At 39.5% G+C, this 18,876-nt stretch overlaps 3 protein-coding genes across 9 annotated transcripts; all 3 read right to left on the reverse strand.

The window, feature by feature from the left end:
• Positions 1-2,502: 2,502 nt before the first annotated feature.
• Positions 2,503-5,295, reverse strand: LOC106571467 (protein FAM177A1-like). Of its 5 annotated transcripts, none has more exons than XM_014144606.2 (6): positions 5,222-5,295; positions 4,861-4,922; positions 4,087-4,242; positions 3,935-3,989; positions 3,680-3,774; positions 2,503-3,278 (listed from the first exon to the last, which is right to left on the reverse strand). In XM_014144606.2, exons 2-6 carry the CDS (start codon positions 4,879-4,881, stop codon positions 3,084-3,086), a joined length of 522 nt encoding a protein of 173 aa, XP_014000081.1. In that variant the 5' UTR covers positions 4,882-4,922; positions 5,222-5,295; the 3' UTR covers positions 2,503-3,083. The 5 variants fall into 5 exon arrangements, with proteins under 5 accessions (XP_014000081.1, XP_045551717.1, XP_045551719.1 ...); XM_045695761.1 differs by having other exon boundaries at positions 5,070-5,225; XM_045695763.1 differs by lacking the exon at positions 5,222-5,295 and adding an exon at positions 5,070-5,203 and having other exon boundaries at positions 4,087-4,191.
• A 521-nt stretch (positions 5,296-5,816) lies between these two features.
• Positions 5,817-13,543, reverse strand: brox (BRO1 domain and CAAX motif containing). 3 transcript variants are annotated; one of them, XM_014144293.1, is made up of 13 exons: positions 13,454-13,543; positions 12,737-12,867; positions 12,548-12,654; positions 12,277-12,373; positions 9,954-10,049; positions 9,725-9,797; positions 9,288-9,393; positions 8,984-9,073; positions 8,757-8,842; positions 8,392-8,473; positions 8,125-8,275; positions 7,840-7,999; positions 5,817-7,639 (listed from the first exon to the last, which is right to left on the reverse strand). In XM_014144293.1, exons 2-13 carry the CDS (start codon positions 12,835-12,837, stop codon positions 7,550-7,552), a joined length of 1,239 nt encoding a protein of 412 aa, XP_013999768.1. In that variant the 5' UTR covers positions 12,838-12,867; positions 13,454-13,543; the 3' UTR covers positions 5,817-7,549.
• Positions 13,544-15,450: 1,907 nt separating this feature from the next.
• LOC106571466 (alpha-1,6-mannosyl-glycoprotein 2-beta-N-acetylglucosaminyltransferase) lies at positions 15,451-18,208 on the reverse strand. Its single transcript, XM_014144605.2, has 2 exons — positions 17,918-18,208; positions 15,451-17,820 (listed from the first exon to the last, which is right to left on the reverse strand). Exon 2 carries the CDS (start codon positions 17,571-17,573, stop codon positions 16,329-16,331), a length of 1,245 nt encoding a protein of 414 aa, XP_014000080.1. The 5' UTR covers positions 17,574-17,820; positions 17,918-18,208; the 3' UTR covers positions 15,451-16,328.
• Positions 18,209-18,876: the final 668 nt, after the last annotated feature.

The following is an 18,876-nucleotide window of genomic DNA, read 5'->3' on the forward strand; positions in this document are numbered from 1 at the left end:
GGCCTCAGAATCTCGTTACGGTATCTCTGTGCATTAAAATTGCCATCGATAAAATGCAGTTGTGTTCATTGTCCGTAGCTTATGCCTGCCCATACCATAACCCCACAGCCACCATGGAGCACTCTGTTCACAACGTTGACATCAGTAAACTGCTCGCCCACACAACGACATGGTTGTCATGTTGTGTTGCTACCATGCTGTGTTGTCATGTGTTGCTGCCATGCTATGTTGTTATCTTAGGTCTCTCTTGTTGTGATGTGTGTTTTGTCCTATATTTTTATTTAATTAATTTTTAATCCCAGCCCCCATCCCTGCAAGAGGCCTTTTGGTAGGCCGTCATTGTAAATAAGAATTTGTTCTTAACTGACTTGCCTAGTTAAATAAAGGTTAAATAAATTAAATTAAAATACACACTGTCTGCCATCTGCCCTGTACAGTTGAAGTCGGGATTGATCCGTGAAGAGCACACTTCTCCAGCGTGCCAGTGGCCATCGAAGATGAGCATTTGCCCGCTGAAGTCGATTGCGACGCTGAACTGCAGTCAGGTCAAGACCCTGGTGAGGACGACGAACACGCAGATGAGCTAACCTGAGATGGTTTCTGACAGTTTGTGCAGACAATTCTTTGGTTGTACAAACCCAGTTTCATCAGCTGTCCAGGTGGCTGGTATCACGATCCTGCAGGTGAAGAAGCCGGATGTGGAGGTCCTGGGCTGGCGTGGTCACACGTGGTCTCCAGTTGTGAGGCCGGTTGGACATACTGCCAAATTAAAACGACGTTGGATGTGGCTTACGGTAGAAAAATTAACATTCAATTATCTGGCAACAGCACGGGTGGACATTCCTGCAGTCAGCATGCCAATTGCACACTCCCTCTACTTGAGACATCTGTGGCATTGTGTTGTGTGACACAACTGCACATTTTAGAGTGGCCTTTTATTGTCCCCGGCACAAGGTGCACTGTGTAATGATCATGCTGTTTAATCAGCTTCTTGATATGCTACACCTGTCAGGTGGATGGATTATCTTGGCAAAGGAGACATTTTTTTATTTATTTAACTAGGCAAGTCAGTTAAGAACAAATTCTTATTTACAATGATGGCCTAGGAACAATGGGTTAACTGCCTTGTTCAGGGGTAGAACAACAGATTTTTACCCCGTCAGCACGGGGATTCAATTTAGCAACTTTTGGTTACTGGCCCAATCTCTAACCACTAGGCTCTAACCACTAGGCTCTAACCACTAGGCTCTAACCACTAGGCTCTAACCACTAGGCTCTAACCACTAGGCTCTAACCACTAGGCTAAATGTTCACTAACAGGGATGTAAACAAATTTGTGCACAAAATTTGAGAGAAATAAGCATTTTGTGCGAATGGAAAATGTCTGGGATCTTTTATTTCAGCTCATGAAACATGGGACCAACACTTTACATGTTGCATTTATATTATTGACCAATACATATGTATTTTACATAACATAAGTGTTTAGGGTGAAAAAAAAACATTTTACCAAGAAAATAATATTGTTATTTATCTTTTATTGTACGTGCAAAATTGTCCCCTGTAGTGGTCATTAGGACGTAAATATGAAAAAATTGACATTGCAGTCAATGGGTACAGTAGGTGAAAACATAGTTGCGGCATCCGGGTGGCCACTACAGAGGACATTTCTTGATAAGCTCTTATTTAATGTGAAACATTTATTACACAGTCCTGACAACTCACTTAACTATTCCTGAGATATTCACTTTCTAGAAAGAATTTGAATATCAAACTCACAAAAATAATTAATAATTACACACACTTAAAATATTCCATAAAAGTACCTAATTTTGACGGCAGCCATTTTTTTTTAAACCAGGAAGATATGTCAAGGTCACACCCCCACACGTGATATTTACATTTACCTCATTTAGCAGACGCTCTTATCATCGAAAAGCCCAGAATGTCCTCTCAAAGGGACAACAGGACTTAATACAGTGGCTTGTATGGCCTCAGTGATATGAACCAAGAACTGATGTCCACTAGAGAGGACAAAAATGTATTACTGGGTCTCAGGAGTATAAAGGTACTGGTTTTGGGAAATACTTGTCACGCCCTGACCTGAGAGAGTCATTTTTCTCTGTTTGGTTAGGTCAGGGTGTGACATGGGGTGGGCATTCTATGTGTTTGTAACGGTTGTCGTCGGGAATAGAGGACCAAAACGCAGCAGGAATGTGGATGCTCATCTTGTATTTATTTTTAAATAAAAGAGAACACCAAAATGAAGAACTCACAAACAACAAAACAGTCTTGTCATGCTCACACAGGCAAAACAAGAAACAATCTCCCACAACACCAAACCAAACAATAACCCATATATAGGACTCTCAATCAGAGGCAACGAGAAAGCACCTGCCTCCAATTGAGAGTCCAACCCCCCCATCAACCTAAACATAGAAATACAACAAACCAGAAAGAACATAGAAATACAAAACATAGAACATAGACCAAAACCCGGAAATAATAAATCAAACACCCTACTACATACACCACCACCCCGAAACACATAAACAAAATACCCTCTGCCACGTCCTGACCAAACTACAATAGCAAATAATCCCTAAACTGGTCAGGACGTGACAGTGTTGTATGTCTATGTTGTTTTTCTTTATTGGCCGAGTATGGTTTCCAATCAGAGGCAGCTGTCATTCGTTGTCTCTGATTGGGAATCATACTCAGGCAGCCTTTTCCCCACCTGTGTTTGTGGGTTATTATTATTTCTGTGTGTGTACGCCACAGTTGCGTTATGTTTCTTGCTGTTTACCTGTTTATTGTTTTGGTTCGGTTTTTTTCAAATAAAGATGTGGAATTACCAGCACGCTGCGCCTTGGCTCATATATGACAGGGAATTTGAAGATTCAGAACGTGACAATACTCAAATACACAGAAACAAGTATTTTAAATATCAAATATACATGTATTTGAACCCTGGTTTGGTAGAAACCATAGCGAGAGGAACCGCAAAAAATACACACATCAACATGAATATTAGCTTTCTTAACACATGTTAATATGTTTAATTCATAATAGCTAGTTCTTTCTCAGTGCTCATTATCATTTTGATAGCCCTTGTTGTGGGATCCTGTAGTTCTGTGCTCAATGTTCTGGGAGGCTTGAGAACCAGCAGGGAGTCTGTGGGAGCTTGTGGCCCCGTACTCACTGCTCATCCTTGAAGAAAGGTGAATTATCTCTGTTCCTTCCTCATAAGAGCATTCAGTTTCTTTACTGGGTTTGGTCTAGAAGTGATCAAAACCGTTGGGTTATCAATGTTTCAATTAGGTTTAGAAACTCAGACAGAATTTAGTTCTGTCTTAGTTTGATTGATACATTATTAGAGTTGATGTGATGTCTAATCAAGAGCTAAAAATGACTGATGAATGGAAACATTCATATGTGGCCTACATTTATATGTGGCCTACACATGTGGCCTACATTTCTGAATATGTCGTGCAGGCTTTATATGTAGGTCTAGGAGCTTTTCCTGGCCACTTGACCAGAACAGGAACAACTGTGGGGCCTAATGCCTATCACCAGGTTGTACCTGGTCAGCTCACATTGTCAGGAAAAACTCATGCCTGGCCCTATGTGGTCAAGAAAGACTATGTGATGTGTTATGTTATGTGTACAACTACCTTACCTTAATGGAACGTTGATATTCGTCTACAGCATACTGGTATTTGGCAGTGTTAAGGCCAAGTAGACCAGCCAGTTTTCCCCCAAGAAAATCACAAGCTGAAGACAAAAATACTTTATGTAAGACCTTTTCAAAAAGGTATTTAATGGACATACAGTGGTAAAGCAGTATTACGATACAATGACTGAATTATATGGAGTACACTGCCTTGCTGAATTTGAATGTTTCAAGAGCACACTGGAATGGAATGCAACTTACTGCGCAATGACTTCCTGCCCAGAGACCAAGTATATGCTCTCCACGGGAGTTTAAGCTAAAACACACAGGTTATTGCTACATTTAGACTACTAATGGACAAAAAAGTATTTCTACTAAGAATCTAAATCTTATCTGTTTGAATACTTCCATACCATGTCTTCAGGCTCCCTAAACACCTGCTCATGTGATGTATCCTCCTCTGTCTCACTGTTATCTTCCTCCAGAGTCTCACCGCTGGAGAAATGGATGACCCTCCTCTGCTGGGACAGAGAGGGACCCCTGAACTGTGTCCCCTGAATGTCAGGGCCCTGAGAGACACACTGTGAATTACTCCATATCCTCTAGAATACCCCTGTTCTGCATAAATAATTCATATAAGGTCTGTGGTTGATAATGGTGTCTGTGTGCGTACTACATTAGCTTATGGTTAGCAATTTCCAATGGCGCCATCTATTAGTCAAGGGATAGTCTTAAAGCTAGAATCTGCAGTTGAAACAATAACAAAGTGGATACCCCACCTATGTTTTGGTAAAAAGCTGAGGGAAGGGCCTAGAATAATGCAACCACTCAAATACATAGCGCTATGGATGCACCCATGATATCGATATGATAGTTTTAACCATGTTTTGAGGCTATACAGTGTTTGTTTACATTAACAAGCTTACATTTTTGATTCTGATAGGGTATGACAGTTCAACTAAGGTCATGAGGCATGTGTACGTTATATTAAACAAGTATATATCATAAATCCAAAAATGGATGTAGCCAGAGCAGATTCTAGCTTTAAAGAGCTATTAGCATGATCCATACAGGTAGCAATCATAAAAGTAGCTCTGAATCGAGAGATACTGAAAAAGTAATTATAAAGAAAAGCCTGTAACCCTCCGACAGGTAAAACCTTTAGCATATATATGAACAGCACTTACTTCCTTGAAACCTTCGCTCATTCTTCACTGAAGAAAATGTTTTCCTTTCCTTGTGCTGCTGCCTGTAGAGTATAAATGTTTTCTCAGCTCAGAGTAAATACATTTCCTCCACTTTGATGCTACTGGAATGGTCAATCAAGGCAAAAGAAAAAAAGCGAGATACCGGGTCCTTCATTAGTTTTGAAACCTGATACACACCAGAAACACACATTTGAGTCATGATTACTGTGTACACCAGTCCTGCCTTTGGATGACAGGCTACTCATTTCAGTTCCTTCTAAGGCTGAGGGTTGGGCTTTTTCAAATGGCAAGGTTAACTGCTATATGCAGTACTGTTGTTCCTCTGGCTAATGATACTAACCATAGAGATAGAAAGAGGATGCTAGTGCCCAAAAGCCAATTTTTTGCATGGGCAGAGCCATTGAGGACTTTCACCATTTTGAGGTAGTCAACTGGGTGGGACGTCCTATGGTTTAAGGAAGGATCACACGAGGAGTGATCAGCCAATGAATTGTACTCTTGAGCAAACATTCAATAAATGCAGGTGGCAGTAAATCACCAACCTTGTCTTTATACCTGTTCAAGCAACACACTACAGGTTGCAGTTTGTTTGCCAACCCATAAAAGTAGAACAAAATTGACTACTTCAAAATGGAGATGGCCTCAATGCCCATGCCCTCACATAAACCATAATGGGACATACAATGATGTGATGTCTATCTAAGGCTATGACTTCAACTAGGGTTGCAAAATTCCAGGAACTTTCAATAAATTCAGTTTTTCCTGAAATCCTGGTTGGAGGATTCCGGAGTTCCTGCTTATTTCCTCCTGATGCTGGGAATCTTCCAACCGAGATTTTGGGAAAACCAGGGATTTTGAAAGTTCCTGAAATTTTGGAACCCTAATTACAACACACACCAGGAAATGTAGTGTTTGAACTTAACATAAAATAGTAATTCAGGTTTCTTGATGTTTTTATTTCCATTTGAAACACATTTTCAATGAAGGACACCATTTGAAGAAGAGTTATGTTAGACTGGTGTATACATTTTGATACAGGAAACGACGTGTGTTCTTTCAAATAAATACAATTGGTCCTTGAATGTGAAAATCGATTGTTCCAAGAATAAAAATGGGTTGTAAAGATAATATATAGCCTAATGTGTTATTTTAATTCTAATTTAGAGCTGGATACAGTACATCTACACTGAGTTCTGACATGTGTGTGACAAATAAGATTTCAAATGTAAAGGCATTTAAATGAACTCTGAGGTTGCACAGAAAGAATGGAAAATTGTCTTCCTTGATTGGCAAATTAGTATACTATACTAGTGGTTACTTGTCCCCTTATTGTACTGCCTCAGTAGAGGCTAGTTGTCATTAGTTCTAAAAAACTGTTAGGAAATGATGGCGAATCAGTACTCTGAAAGCTACAGTTATGCATACATATGGAGTATATCATTGTCATTTACAGATAAAATAAAAATGAGTAAATGAATTTGATAGATTTCCGTACATAGTGTAAGACCACGTGCCAAAGTACAACATTCTCTTCACTGAAATGGTTTGAGCAGGTTATGATTGACATATTTTAATTTCTTTCTTCATTAACCATTATTCTATTGTTCCTGTGCTCATCAATCAGTCTTAACAGCAACCATGGCCACTAGTCTGGGTTATTTAAAACAGTTTTCTGAGATCACAGGAAGATCCGTAGGTTACAATGTTATGGAACGTTCAGAAAAACATTTTGAGTAGAACAGGCATGCTCATATCAGATTTATGAATTACATTTATTTTCTGCAACATTCAGCACATTGCGCTCTCCTGAGTGCTTTCCAGATGTTGTTCCCTGTTCCTGCTGAACAGTTGGCCTTGTTATGGTTATTATGACCCTAGACAAGCACCGCCTTGTCCTCAAATCTCTAATAAAAAGAGGGGAATATTTCACAATGGTTACTATAATAAATACAGGCCCTACCCAGCAATGGAGTGTCTTGAGAGAGTATGAATAATATGATACTGTATGTACAAGAGTGTCCTTTCAGTTGCAAGAAAACTGATTAAATTAGAGAATATCAGACACAGAAAAATAAAATAAATGAAAACATACTATTTGCTCAAATGATTGGATATTCATCATGGAGTGTTAAGTTCTTACTAAATGATTTGTCAGTTTCTTAAATGAGCAATAAATAAAGATCCAATATGACGGGGGCTTTTAAGAAAATCCCCAACAGCACTAGTGAGAGAACAATTCAGCTGTAAGTCTGACCCAATAATATTTTGTCCCAAAAAATATGAAAACAGCTACGTATAAAATGAAGTACAACAGATGCTACTGTAAATCACTGACCATAAAACACTACAGATAAAACAAGCCCATGGATGAATAAATCCATGCTTTTCTTCTGTTCCTTGTTGATTAACATTTCTACTCCGATATCTATTATGTTATCCCCCCCATCACCAATAACCTTTTCTCAGAGGCCATTTTATACTCAATGACTGAATAGTCTGGCTTGGTAGCACTGCATATCAGCATAATGTAAAACATTTTACCATAAATCAAAGAAACAACAAGGACTTTCCTATGGTTTACTTTTCATGGAAAGGAAATGGGACTCCATATCTCTGTTAGGTGGAATTTAAGCATGTGTACAGTATGGGAGTAGTGTCTTCCTGTTGTTTACGAGATTACGCAGCCTGTATCTTTCTGAGGCTTCAAATCTGGTTCCTTCATTGGCTTAATAACCTCTTCTTCCCGTTTTGGTTTGGCCTGCAATCAAAATAGTGAGGGGGAAAAACATGAAACCTTTTGTCCCAGCCAAGCAAATGAACAAAACCCTATCACTGTCTTTATATGATTATTATCAGTAACAACACAAAATATGTGAAGACAACTTCAAAACAAAATCAGAGCACAAAAACTATAGTAATCAAGTTATGTTTCAGTGCCAAATGGCTGACCAGCATTACCTTCTCGTCTTTGGCCCCCTTGGTGAGGTCAAAGGTAGCGTAGACTTCAGGGGTGCATTGCTCGCTGAGCGCTGGGAACTCAAAAGAGATTGGCTCGGCAAGGCCATAACTGGCCTTCAGCTCCAGCTGGGGCGCCTCGGCTGGGACCTTGTGGAAGTATCTGGAGAAATGAAATATTTGTGTATAAATGCTAGAATTGCTTAATGTTATTTACTCTAAACAAATCAGTGTTCTTCTGGAGGTGTGTGTGTGTCTCGCACTGTGTGTGTGTGTGTGTTAACTCACATGAATCCGTTTTCTCTCTCGCACTTCTGCAGGGTATTTTTGATCAAGCCACCCAGCTTGGTGAAGAAGAGCTGCTCAGAGGGCTTGGCCGTGCTACCCGGCCCTTTGGTCTGACGGTACTCTTTGCACAGAGTCTCGGCTCTGGAGTAGCCTAAACACAGTAAGCAAGACCTGTAAATATTTACACTTCTTAAGCTGAAGAGACACCTGTTAAGTGCTTCAAAAAAGCAAAACATGATGTATCATCTCTAGAACAGAAATACCAACATTTTTCTGCCTCTTGGAGAGATCTTATTGACTCCCCACACTTGTCACTAGAGAGGAGAGTCTGTCCGTGGTAGCAGTATGCCTGAAAAAGTGACAAATGAAGGGCATAAGCATCATTAGAAACGCATTTCGCCTCCCGAGTGGCACAGTGGTCTAAGGCGTGGGCATTGTGTCAAGAAGCAGTGTGGCTTGGTTGGGTTTCGGAGGACGCACGGCTCTCTACCATCGCCTCTCCCGAGTCCGTACGGGAGTTGCAGCGATGAGACAAGACTGTAACTACCAATTGTATACCACGAAACTTACAGAACAGTCAAAAACAAAACGAAGACTTTCTCTCAACTGTCTAGAACTGCTCAATGACTTACATAGGACATGTAGAAGTGCTGTTTCAGCTGGAGGTACTTCCTCCACTTACTGCTACACTCTGGCTCCAGGGTGTTCAGTGTGCCGTCTGGGAAGAAAGAGAGGATAACATTCATTTGAGTGATCAGGAGGACCAACAGTGGTTAGATCCAGACATTCTAACACAATTTAAGATCATTACAAAAATGCAACAAAGTCAAGAAGTGACAGGACAGACCTAAATACTTACCAGCTTTCTGGTAGAAGTTTGCAGTCTCGAAGGCCAAGGCTGCAATGAGAGTGGCGTTATGCTTGAGCTCAATCGCTCTGGCAATCGTCACTGCAAACAGAAAAAAAATGGGTTAATAATTGCTAATATCATATTAATTGCAAACACTTTCATAAGTAGGCTATTCTCCCTCTCTCACATACACAGTAATACATGGGAACATGAATTTGCCCTAAGACCCCAGAAGTTTTCCTGGCCAAGTCACATTGTCAGCTCCTGACCCTAGTCATTAAGCAGAACAGTTGACTGGGTCCAGTGTAGCTACCTTCCTGTGCCTCTGCTTGGCACTGGACAATGTAGGTGTCGATGACTCTGGGTTCCAGGTCCCGGCCCTTCTCTGCTGGGGTGATTAGGCGGGGGATGTGGACCTCCTACAGAGGAGAGACCAGAGAGGAGAATGAGTCTGCTGCTAAACACAACCATGCACCAACAACCAGTGACCTGTGTCCAGGTTGATGATACTATAATTTATTCACATAGTTCACCATGTGTTGGGGTTAATGTAAAGTGGGCAATATAGGAACCATATTTGTTAGGTTTATCAGAATGTACTTTTTAACTTGCTGATTATCTCTATGTAAAGTGACTTTGGGTGTCTTGAAAAGTGCTTAAAATAAAATGTATTATTATTATAATAAATAATAATAATAATAATAATAATAATAATAATAATAATAATAATAGATAATATGAGCTTATCACCTTGAGGTGTTTGAAAATCCCAGCAGCAAATTTCAGGCTCCTGTGGACATCTTTTGCATCTACCTCTGTTACACTGAAAAGGGAAGAAAATGACAATGTCAGTGTGTACCCTTTACAATATTGATATGTAAATAGAATGAGTGTGAATTGACAAAGTCATAAATGACCTAATTTGCATAATCAGATGCATTGTATGATAAATTTGTAACGCAGAAAATAAAACACTTACTTTTCCTTTCCTGCAAGTCTTGAGGCAAACTTGGTTTGCCAAATTGCAACATTGTAGGCCATGGAGATCAGTTCAAAAATAGCATCTTGTTGGGCACTGTAAAGAGGCAATGGGACAGGATGTTAATAACAATAATAGTATTGAGAGAGAGTGTGTATTTCTATAATGAACGGAGACATTTGTTTGCAGTGAGAGAACTATGCCAATGTTGAATGTTGAGTAATGGTGTAATAACGCGTGTGACTTGTTTCAGGAAACGAGGCGTATGTCGCCCGTCACTTCACAGGAGAGGCATTTGAATGTAAACATTTTCTATCAAAATGTGTTTGACAGAAATGCCTTCTGGAACATGTGAACTTTCATGTGTCTTAATAACAAATGTGTATGCCATCTGTAAATATGAATACAATTGTTAAAATTACAAGCCTAGTTGGTTTAGCCACGGGAAGAAAAAAAACAGGAACCTTCCTGCTAGCCATGATTGGCTGAGGTAATGGCTGGGCTGGACATGCTGACATGTATCACGCTTCTGTCTATAACATGAGCTGCTCAGTATGTGTAGGTAATCCTTTCTAACACAGCTTTTTCGAAAGACGTCACGCAGAACTGCAAAAGTGTTGCTAGCTAATGCTCTCCACTTCCTGGAGGACCAAGTTTTGAAATCAGTGGAATGTCCGGTGGAAGCAGAGTATGATAACTAAGGAGATGGAGAAATTCTGCCGTTTGATTGCAAATATGCGGAGGGAGTCGAAAAGAGAACACAGAAGGCTGTTGTATAAAACACCTGTCTCCAGATTACATCTTCAAAATAAGGGCAACCATGGCATCCATGACAGAGAGGGAGAAGCATTCATCCATGTATATGGTTAAGAGAGTCTAGCTGGCTGTGTATTAATATTAGTTGTATCTCAGAGCCATTTGCCTTGCTAGTCATAGTTGGTTAGTTTAGCTACCAGCAGATTCATGCAGGGTAGTAACATAATGAGTTGGGATTATGGTTCAAGTACATCTGGTGCCGACAGAAATGGCCGCCTCGCTTTGCGTTCTTAGTAAACTATGAAGTATTTTTTTTTTTTTTATGTATTAATTCTTACACTGTTACCCCAGGAAATCTATTATTTGTTAGATATTACTGCACAGTCGGAACTAGAAGCACAAGCATTTTGCTACACTCGCATTAACATCTGCTAACCATGTGTATGTGACCAATAAAATCAATTTGATATGGTTAATTGTTTAGCTAGCTAGATGTCTAAACAAAAGACTCCACTATGCAAGTGACCATTCCACTGTACACCTTCTGTATCCTATGCATGTGACAAATACACTGATTTTATTTGATATAGTGTGTGTTTACCAGAGACAGTAATTTGAAAAACAACATGACCTGCACCAAAGTCAAAGGAGGATATAACGTTAGGCCAACGAGACCAAGTTCTAAAATGCTCTAAAATGACTTGTAAATAATGATTGTGAGTTTATTTTCCTGTAATAATTAATACAAATTAGCTGAAGTTAAGACGCTGTCACCTATATGATATGGTCATTATTTTAACTGGCTAACTTAAGGTGTGAACGATGCTGAATGGTGTAGACAAGAGCTGTCCAGTATGTAAGAATATGTCAAAGATAAATACACAATGCAGAGACAGAGGACGAGAGGTCAAAAGGACGAGAAGTCAATAGAGTAATAACGATTAAGGGAAATAGTGTTTTTTCTGTAATAGGGAATTATTGATCAATGGTTCAGAGACATCTTCTAAAATAGGATACTTGTTATTTGGCCATTGGCTAGTTTTAATGGAAGGAATTCTAATTGGTCAACCACAGGCTAGGACTGGGTTATAAAACTACATGCTGTCCCTTTGTTATGGAGAGAATCGCTGGAGAGAACCAGTGAGGACAGGGGAGAATGACCATCTACCTCCCCGTATGATTTGTCCTCTTTGAATAAACCTATTTTCCTCCCTCTGATTTGCTTTGGAGTTTGTGTTATTGAAGAATGACATAAATTGCTAACAAGTAGGTGTACCAAAACATTCAAGAGCCAACTTTCAAAGCAGAATTACTTTCCCATTGTTACTCAACGGTGGAGTATGATATACCATTGTCTAGCTCTAAGTCTTTACTTTTAAACCAATGTAAAAAACATTTCGCTTCATAAGACCGAATCGAGCCACTCGTCACATTTATAAAACAGGGTCAGCAGGAAATGCAAAAGAGCCAAGACAAGCCTATTGTAACTAAAATGTATGGGTTGACTGGAGATCTGACTGTGGGGCTGATGGAGGTAACCAACCACCTATGGGCTAGAAGCCTTTACCTTGGGGTGTTTCCTTGCAAAGTATCAGTCCACTTGAAGTTCTGCATGAACCGAAGCTTGTTCTCTTGTGTGGTGCCATCCAGAGGTGCAATGAATCCTGTGTCATGTCAATCAAAAGACCGCCAACTAATTGTTAATAACAACGCATGGAAAATAGTTAAGCATGATGAGCTGAGCGTAGCGTAGCTAAAAGATCACACAAAAACACTACAAAACAGTGAGCCCGGCTAAAGACAGAGGAGAAAAAGGCACAAACAAACAGAAAATTCACCTTGTAAGAGGGAGAAATAAGCATCGGTGGCATTTTTCATGATTTCGGGATTGCAGGTGGTATCTGTGAACATCTCCAAGAGTCTTGCCCTTGTTGTTCTCAAGTCACTGATGAGGAAGATATACATGTAAGCAAACTTGTTTTCAATTGCCATACTAAGAATGGATATCAATTGCCAAGTCTACATACTTGCATATCTTGTTTGCTGATGGGCTTCCAGCAACTCCATAGAAGTTGAAGGAGACAGGTGCAGTTGCTTTCAATGGGTTTCGGTGGAACCAATGAGTCATTCTGTGGCTTGGATGGTAAAAGCTGGATGTCTGCTAGATGAAGCACAGGGACATCAATTAACAATTCAATAGATAAATAATTGGACATATAACGGCCTGATTAGCTACAAATAAAATACTTATGTTATGACAGTAAACGTATCTTAACTGCTGGCTGTGCCTTGATGACAACCATCAACAACTGACTGTCTTGATGGCCTACTGTAGCTAGCACACAAATAGTTAGCTAGCTACAATAGCTAAGCGTAGGTAGCTAACTAACATTAGTTTCCATATAGGCTAGTCGGGTTAGCATATTTCAGGACGACGTAGCTATTGTAAACATATTACACACCACATTGTTCGTATAATGTTATTAGATAATGTTACCAAAAATAAATAGACATGAATATTAATAAGTGGGTTGTTACGTAACCTATATCCAAATGTGACAACAGCAACTCCAACTAACGTTAGCTAGCTAGCTAGCTTGCTAATGTAAACAAATTGGCATCTAGCTTGCTATTTGCCTAATGGACTAAAAATATCGAAAATCTAAAACCACAAAATTCAGATATTTTTCATGATGGATCATTAAGCTAGTTTGTACAATATTGTGGAAGTGATGTTTACGAACCTTGGATCTAGGAACTCTGACAATCTGAAGATGCACTTCCGGAAATAAAGACACAGAATGGTTCTTGACCAGTGGAAAGAGCGTATTGAGTCATGTGACCATACGTTGCTTCTTGCGACAGGTCTAGGATCCGTTTTTCAGCTCTAGCTGTAATGTTAATCAATCTAAGTTAAAATGTTAAAATTGATCATAAACCAGTTAAAACTATAGACTGTACCAAATATGGGAGAGTTTTGGGCATAAAGTAATTTGCTCACATCGAGACATGTTATTCAAACCAAGCCCATTTACAAACCACTGGTTGACAATGCCATCTTTTATTTCCCCATATTGTTAAACATTAAATGATGAGATGAGAAAGCAAATAGACAGCTATGCTGCCTATAACAGAACTATAGTAGCCTACAAGCTTTTTGTCTGAACATAATTTCATAAAGCAATTTCCCAAAAGGAATGTGGATCATCCACCCAACAAGAAACCGTGGTAAAATGAAAAATCTTTGAAATATTGTGCTTTATAATAAAAAAAAAGTGGGGGAGTAACCGTTCATGACATTTAGCATTAATTTGCATTCAGCATTCATATAATATATTGCATATGCAATCTTAAACTACACATGATATAAGAAGCAGAAAGGGGCATCTCTACGAGGCACTGATGAAAAAATATGAAAAAAAGTAACTGCATCCTACACATCTCCACCACTGAAGGGAAACTCATCAGAGCACCGCAGGTTAAATTTCCACCTCTATTTAAAGACAGATCCAATGATGTCATCTGGTTTTCAAAAATACAGGTACATTGTCAAATTCACAGGCATAGGAGAGGGAAATACAAATATTTCCCTTTTAGGCAAATTATGTGAAAATAATGTTTGCCAATAGAGGAAGATCGTGGAAGCCCATGGAAATATTTGCTCAAACTTAAATAGCTACAGTGCCTTGCAAATGTATTCATCCCCATTGGCATTTTCCCTATTTTGTTCCATTACAAACTAATTTAAATTGATTTTTATTTGGATTTCATGTAATGGACATACACAAAAATAGTCTCAGTATATATACGCCTGTTCTGAAAGGCCCCAGAGTCTGGAACACCACTAAGCAAGGGGCACCACCAAGCAAGCGGCACCATGAAGACCAAGGAGCTCTCCAAACAGGTCAGGGACAAAGTTGTGGAGAAGTACAGATCACAGTTGGGTTATAAAAAAATATCCTAAACTTTGAACATCCCACGGAGCACCATTAAATCCATTATTAAAAAATGGAAAGAATATGGTACCACAACAAACCTGCCAAGAGAGGGCCGCCCACCAAAACTCACAGACCAGGCAAGTAGGGCATTAACTAGAGAGGCAACAAAGAGACCAAAGATAACCCTGAAAGAGCTGCAAAGCTCCACAGCAGAGATTGGAGTATCTGTCCATAAAACCACTTTAAGCCGTACACTCCACAAAGCTTGGCTTTTTCTGGATTTTTTTGTTGTTATTCTGTCTCTCACTGTTCAAATAAACCTACCATTAAAATGTATAGCCTGATCATTTTTTTTGTCAGTGGGCAAACTTACAAAATCAGCAGGGGATCAAATACTTTTTTCCCTCACTGTATTTGTTTGTTTCACAAAAAAATATATTTTGCATCTTCAAAGTGGTAGGCATGTTGTGTAAATCAAATGATACAAACCCCCTGAAAAATCTATTTTAATTTCAGGTTGTAAGGCAACAACATAGGAAAAATGCCAAGGTGGGTGAATACTTTGTAATCAAAAGGGGATTGCGCTCTCCCAGAAGTTTGGTTGGTCAAATATATATATAATATATATATATATATATATATATATATATATATTTTATTAAGTAAGTTTATGCAACACTTTTTTGAGTGTGGACCCATCACACTCTTTTGCTCTAGCAAGAATAGGTCGGTCATCATTTTAAGGTCATAATGATAAGAAATCCTAACCATTACAATAATTAAAACACACACACACACATCAGTAAATTCCTGTTGTTCCCATGTAAAACATGTTTTATTGTACCCACACATTTGTCAAACAAATGACTATGTACAGTAAGTATTTCACAAGTAAAACCAATTGTTAGATACAAAGTGAACATTGGTTTATTGACAAATATATAAAACTACTAAGTAATTTCAAGATTGTCACTTTTATTGTACAATATAACCTATAGGTTTGTTCATTGCATACCGAACAATGACTGTTGCTGTTATTTTTCTATTTGTACCATATGCACCACATATAAATTAAAGGAAAAATATTATATTCCAGATTTTGTGTGAATGGGTAAGAGATCCTGAAGTTGGACAAGCGTGACCACATTAAATGGGAAAATGTCTCAACTCTCTTATTTGTTCTGAAGGATGTATAGAAATGGCAATGATCTAACATGTAGTCGAAGCCAAGGATGTATCACTCTGATTTAGTCTTGTTTTCAATATGAAGTCATTTATGTGTACCATAATAATTAGCTGCTGGCGTTGAAACATTGTATGTTATTTTCATGAAGTCTAACATAGTCATTTTACTTCAACAAAAATGTGGTCTTCATTTTTAGAAAATATAAAGCAAACGATGTTACAGTCCATAAGAATAGGCTTGCATAATCTGTTTAAAAAAAGAAAGAAATATATTTGGCAATCATGGTACTTTTGGTAATAACAGTAATAACAACCAACCTATAAATCATGCTGCTGCATACACACCAAAACATTCCAAATTTCGCTAACCCTTGGAAGACCTCATTAAAAACCACAAGTAAAACACAATGCGGTCATTGGAACTCTGAATGTATGAATGGCACTTATTTCCTCAATCCTCAGTACATCAAAAAGATGAAAGTTAGAAGCCCTTAGCTCATAGACGTTTAGCATAGTTATTACAAAGAACATGGTCCCGGATATCACCCCACCCGCCGTTTTTCATGTGAGCCTTGTGCTCCATTGACTCTGCGTTTGTTAGGGCCACGGACTGAGGGAAGAGGGAGACTTTGGCAAGCTTAAGAGACTCCTGTGCTTTCTGTAGGGCCAGCTCAGGCCGACAGGCCTCCTTGTTCTGGTGCAGCCCACAATTCCCAGTATGGAGAACCCTGGATCCCTGGGCCACCAGCACTTTGAGTGGCTTGGAGATGCAAGTCCCTGACAGGTGCTGGAGGGTCCAGTCCCAGTTGTAGTCATCATAGGTGCAGAAGTCATCATTGCAACCCATCAGCTTGTAGTACACCTCTCTGGAGATGCCCATGCCAATGTTGTGCTTAGTAGACATCCACCCGGCAGTCTGCACCTTGTTGCTGAGCTTATCAAACTCTGCCAGGCCATTGTGGTTGCCTAGCGCCAGCATGTCACAATCAGGGCAGCTGCTCTTCCTGTATCCAACCATCTCCTTGTAAAGGTGGTAGATGTCGGGCAAGATGTAGTTGTCCTCCTCGAGGAAAACTGCGAAGCCACTGTATCCATGAAGAGCCTGTACTCGCTCCCACAAAAAGTGAAGTTTCCACCACCAGTGGTGTTTGGTCTGTGTGATGGAGGCTTCCCTATAGTGGCCATATGAATCTGGATGCTCAGCGTTGAGGCATCCTGTTTTTAAAGCATCATCCTTGGATATGTCTCGTGGACAGTCCCGTGGATCCTGCCCAGGAAACTCACTGGGATAGAGCTGTGTGCTGTAGGGGAAGTATATTTGTAAAACCTTGCAGAAAGTTATCCCTTGCACTATGTCATTGTTTTCCTCTGAAAAATAGTCATGGCTGAAAATCAGCAAAAAGTTGTGGACCTCAGCTGCATTTTCCAATGACTTGATGAGTATTTTGAGGTAGTCTGGTCTGTTGTGAACCTGAATAACCAGGACCAGTTTAGGCTCCCCAGGATACTTGTCCGCATTCTGAACGTATTGGTGGTAATTGGCATTGTAAACGGACTTCATCAATTCAGGAACAGAACCATACTGAAACTTCGCCATATCATCAGACAACATGTTTTCCTGAGCGACAACACCCGTGACTTCATCAGAAATTAATACACGTGTTATGATCATGACAGTGGCAATAATTAAAGAAACACCCATGAGAATGAGCAGGTTCTTTTTAAAGAATCGTAACCTCATTTTCGTAACGGTAAAGGCAAACTTTGAATACAATAACAATGACTTGAATCACCTGACTATTGAAAGCGTCCACATCGTGTGTTTCATCTTACTTGCAGTTGCAACATTGTAACTTTCGATAAGAGCCCAGAGGCAGCGGGGCTTATAAAGTGTATTGATGATGACTCCTTTTGCTGCCACAAATATCTGTCAGTTCGGTTCATCTGTTGCTATTGCAGTTTAGAAGTTTAGCGTTCGGTGGTATCACCTGAGAAAAGTAACAAGATAATGAAATAATGTATTGTCAGACATATTAGCTTTGTTTCCATTCAGGTAGTTCATTTACAGTAGTTGAGTCGACTTACCAACAGAGTGTCATGTGTCAGTAAACCGCTATCAGGAAGTAAGGTTTTTTTAGAACTATTGCCGCGTTCAAGTGATAGTCGGATCTAGAAAACTCAAAAATATCCTACTTTCTAACTGGTTAAACGCGGCACGTGTATAACTACAACCTATTAGCAAGTCGGAGATTTCTGAATTTCAGAATTACCATTAGTATGTGAACGTGGCATATCTGCCGTATAGCGTACGAGTAACCTACAAAATTGAGTGCTGACGTGTACTATTCAGCCAACAGGAACAGACTGGCTTCTGCGTCAACGAATAAGTGTCCTACCTATGCTTATGTAATCCTACACTATAGGCTACATCCATTACTTTGGAGGAGATATGTTGAGAGTAAAGGAAGGTTTAGGACCAGCAAGTCATGGTATGATTTATGCTATTAAGTGTTATATGAATTCTATGAAGAATGAGATTCCAGTCTACATAAGATTACATTTTTCCAGGCTTTGGTCCAGGCTTTGGCAATAAGGGCCTCTTCAGTCAGGCTGAACTGGTTAAAGCTACCCAGCTGGTATGAATGAGATGTGCCCAATACCCACATGGGGTGTATTTGTTAAGGGCTGTTGATTACAGTAGTTAGTTGCCTAAACATACTTGTTAGAGAGTTACACAATGAAAACAAAGTTGTTTTTAACACAGCTATTTACATTCTCCATTCACTGTGTCAGTTTCTGGGTGTGTCTGAGTGTGATGGATGCTGCAGTGCTGAATAAATGATATAGCTGTGCCTACATTTTCCCGAAGACAAATGCTCCTCATCAAACTAAGCCTCCTGTAACTATTCAATCCAACATTTAACTAGTCTCGGCACACATGTACACTTGTAGTCTTCCATACTAGTGATTACATAGGGTATTAATTCCACCAGGCGGCTGTGAAATTCTGTCTACAGTTGGATGATATTCCAGAGGACAGAGAA

This window comes from Salmo salar, chromosome ssa15, assembly GCF_905237065.1.
Source record: "Salmo salar chromosome ssa15, Ssal_v3.1, whole genome shotgun sequence".
Classification (NCBI taxonomy): Eukaryota; Metazoa; Chordata; class Actinopteri; order Salmoniformes; family Salmonidae; genus Salmo; species Salmo salar.

Bases quoted from the DNA above. Each gene is read 5' to 3' on its own strand.
- brox (XM_014144293.1), bottom strand. From the start codon at position 12,837: ATGACTCATTGGTTCCACCGAAACCCATTGAAAGCAACTGCACCTGTC. The intron at 12,374-12,547 runs GTGAATTTTCTG...GACATGACACAG, and splicing joins TTATTTCTCCCTCTTACAAG to GATTCATTGCACCTCTGGAT. The intron at 9,074-9,287 runs GTAGCTACACTG...TTCTGTTTGCAG, and splicing joins CCAAGCAGAGGCACAGGAAG to TGACGATTGCCAGAGCGATT.
- LOC106571466 (XM_014144605.2), bottom strand. From the start codon at position 17,573: ATGAGGTTACGATTCTTTAAAAAGAACCTGCTCATTCTCATGGGTGTT.
- LOC106571467 (XM_014144606.2), bottom strand. From the start codon at position 4,881: ATGAGCGAAGGTTTCAAGGAA. The intron at 4,243-4,860 runs GTAAGTGCTGTT...TGTGTCTCTCAG, and splicing joins TGAGCGAAGGTTTCAAGGAA to GGCCCTGACATTCAGGGGAC. The intron at 3,990-4,086 runs GTATGGAAGTAT...TGTGTGTTTTAG, and splicing joins TTAGGGAGCCTGAAGACATG to CTTAAACTCCCGTGGAGAGC.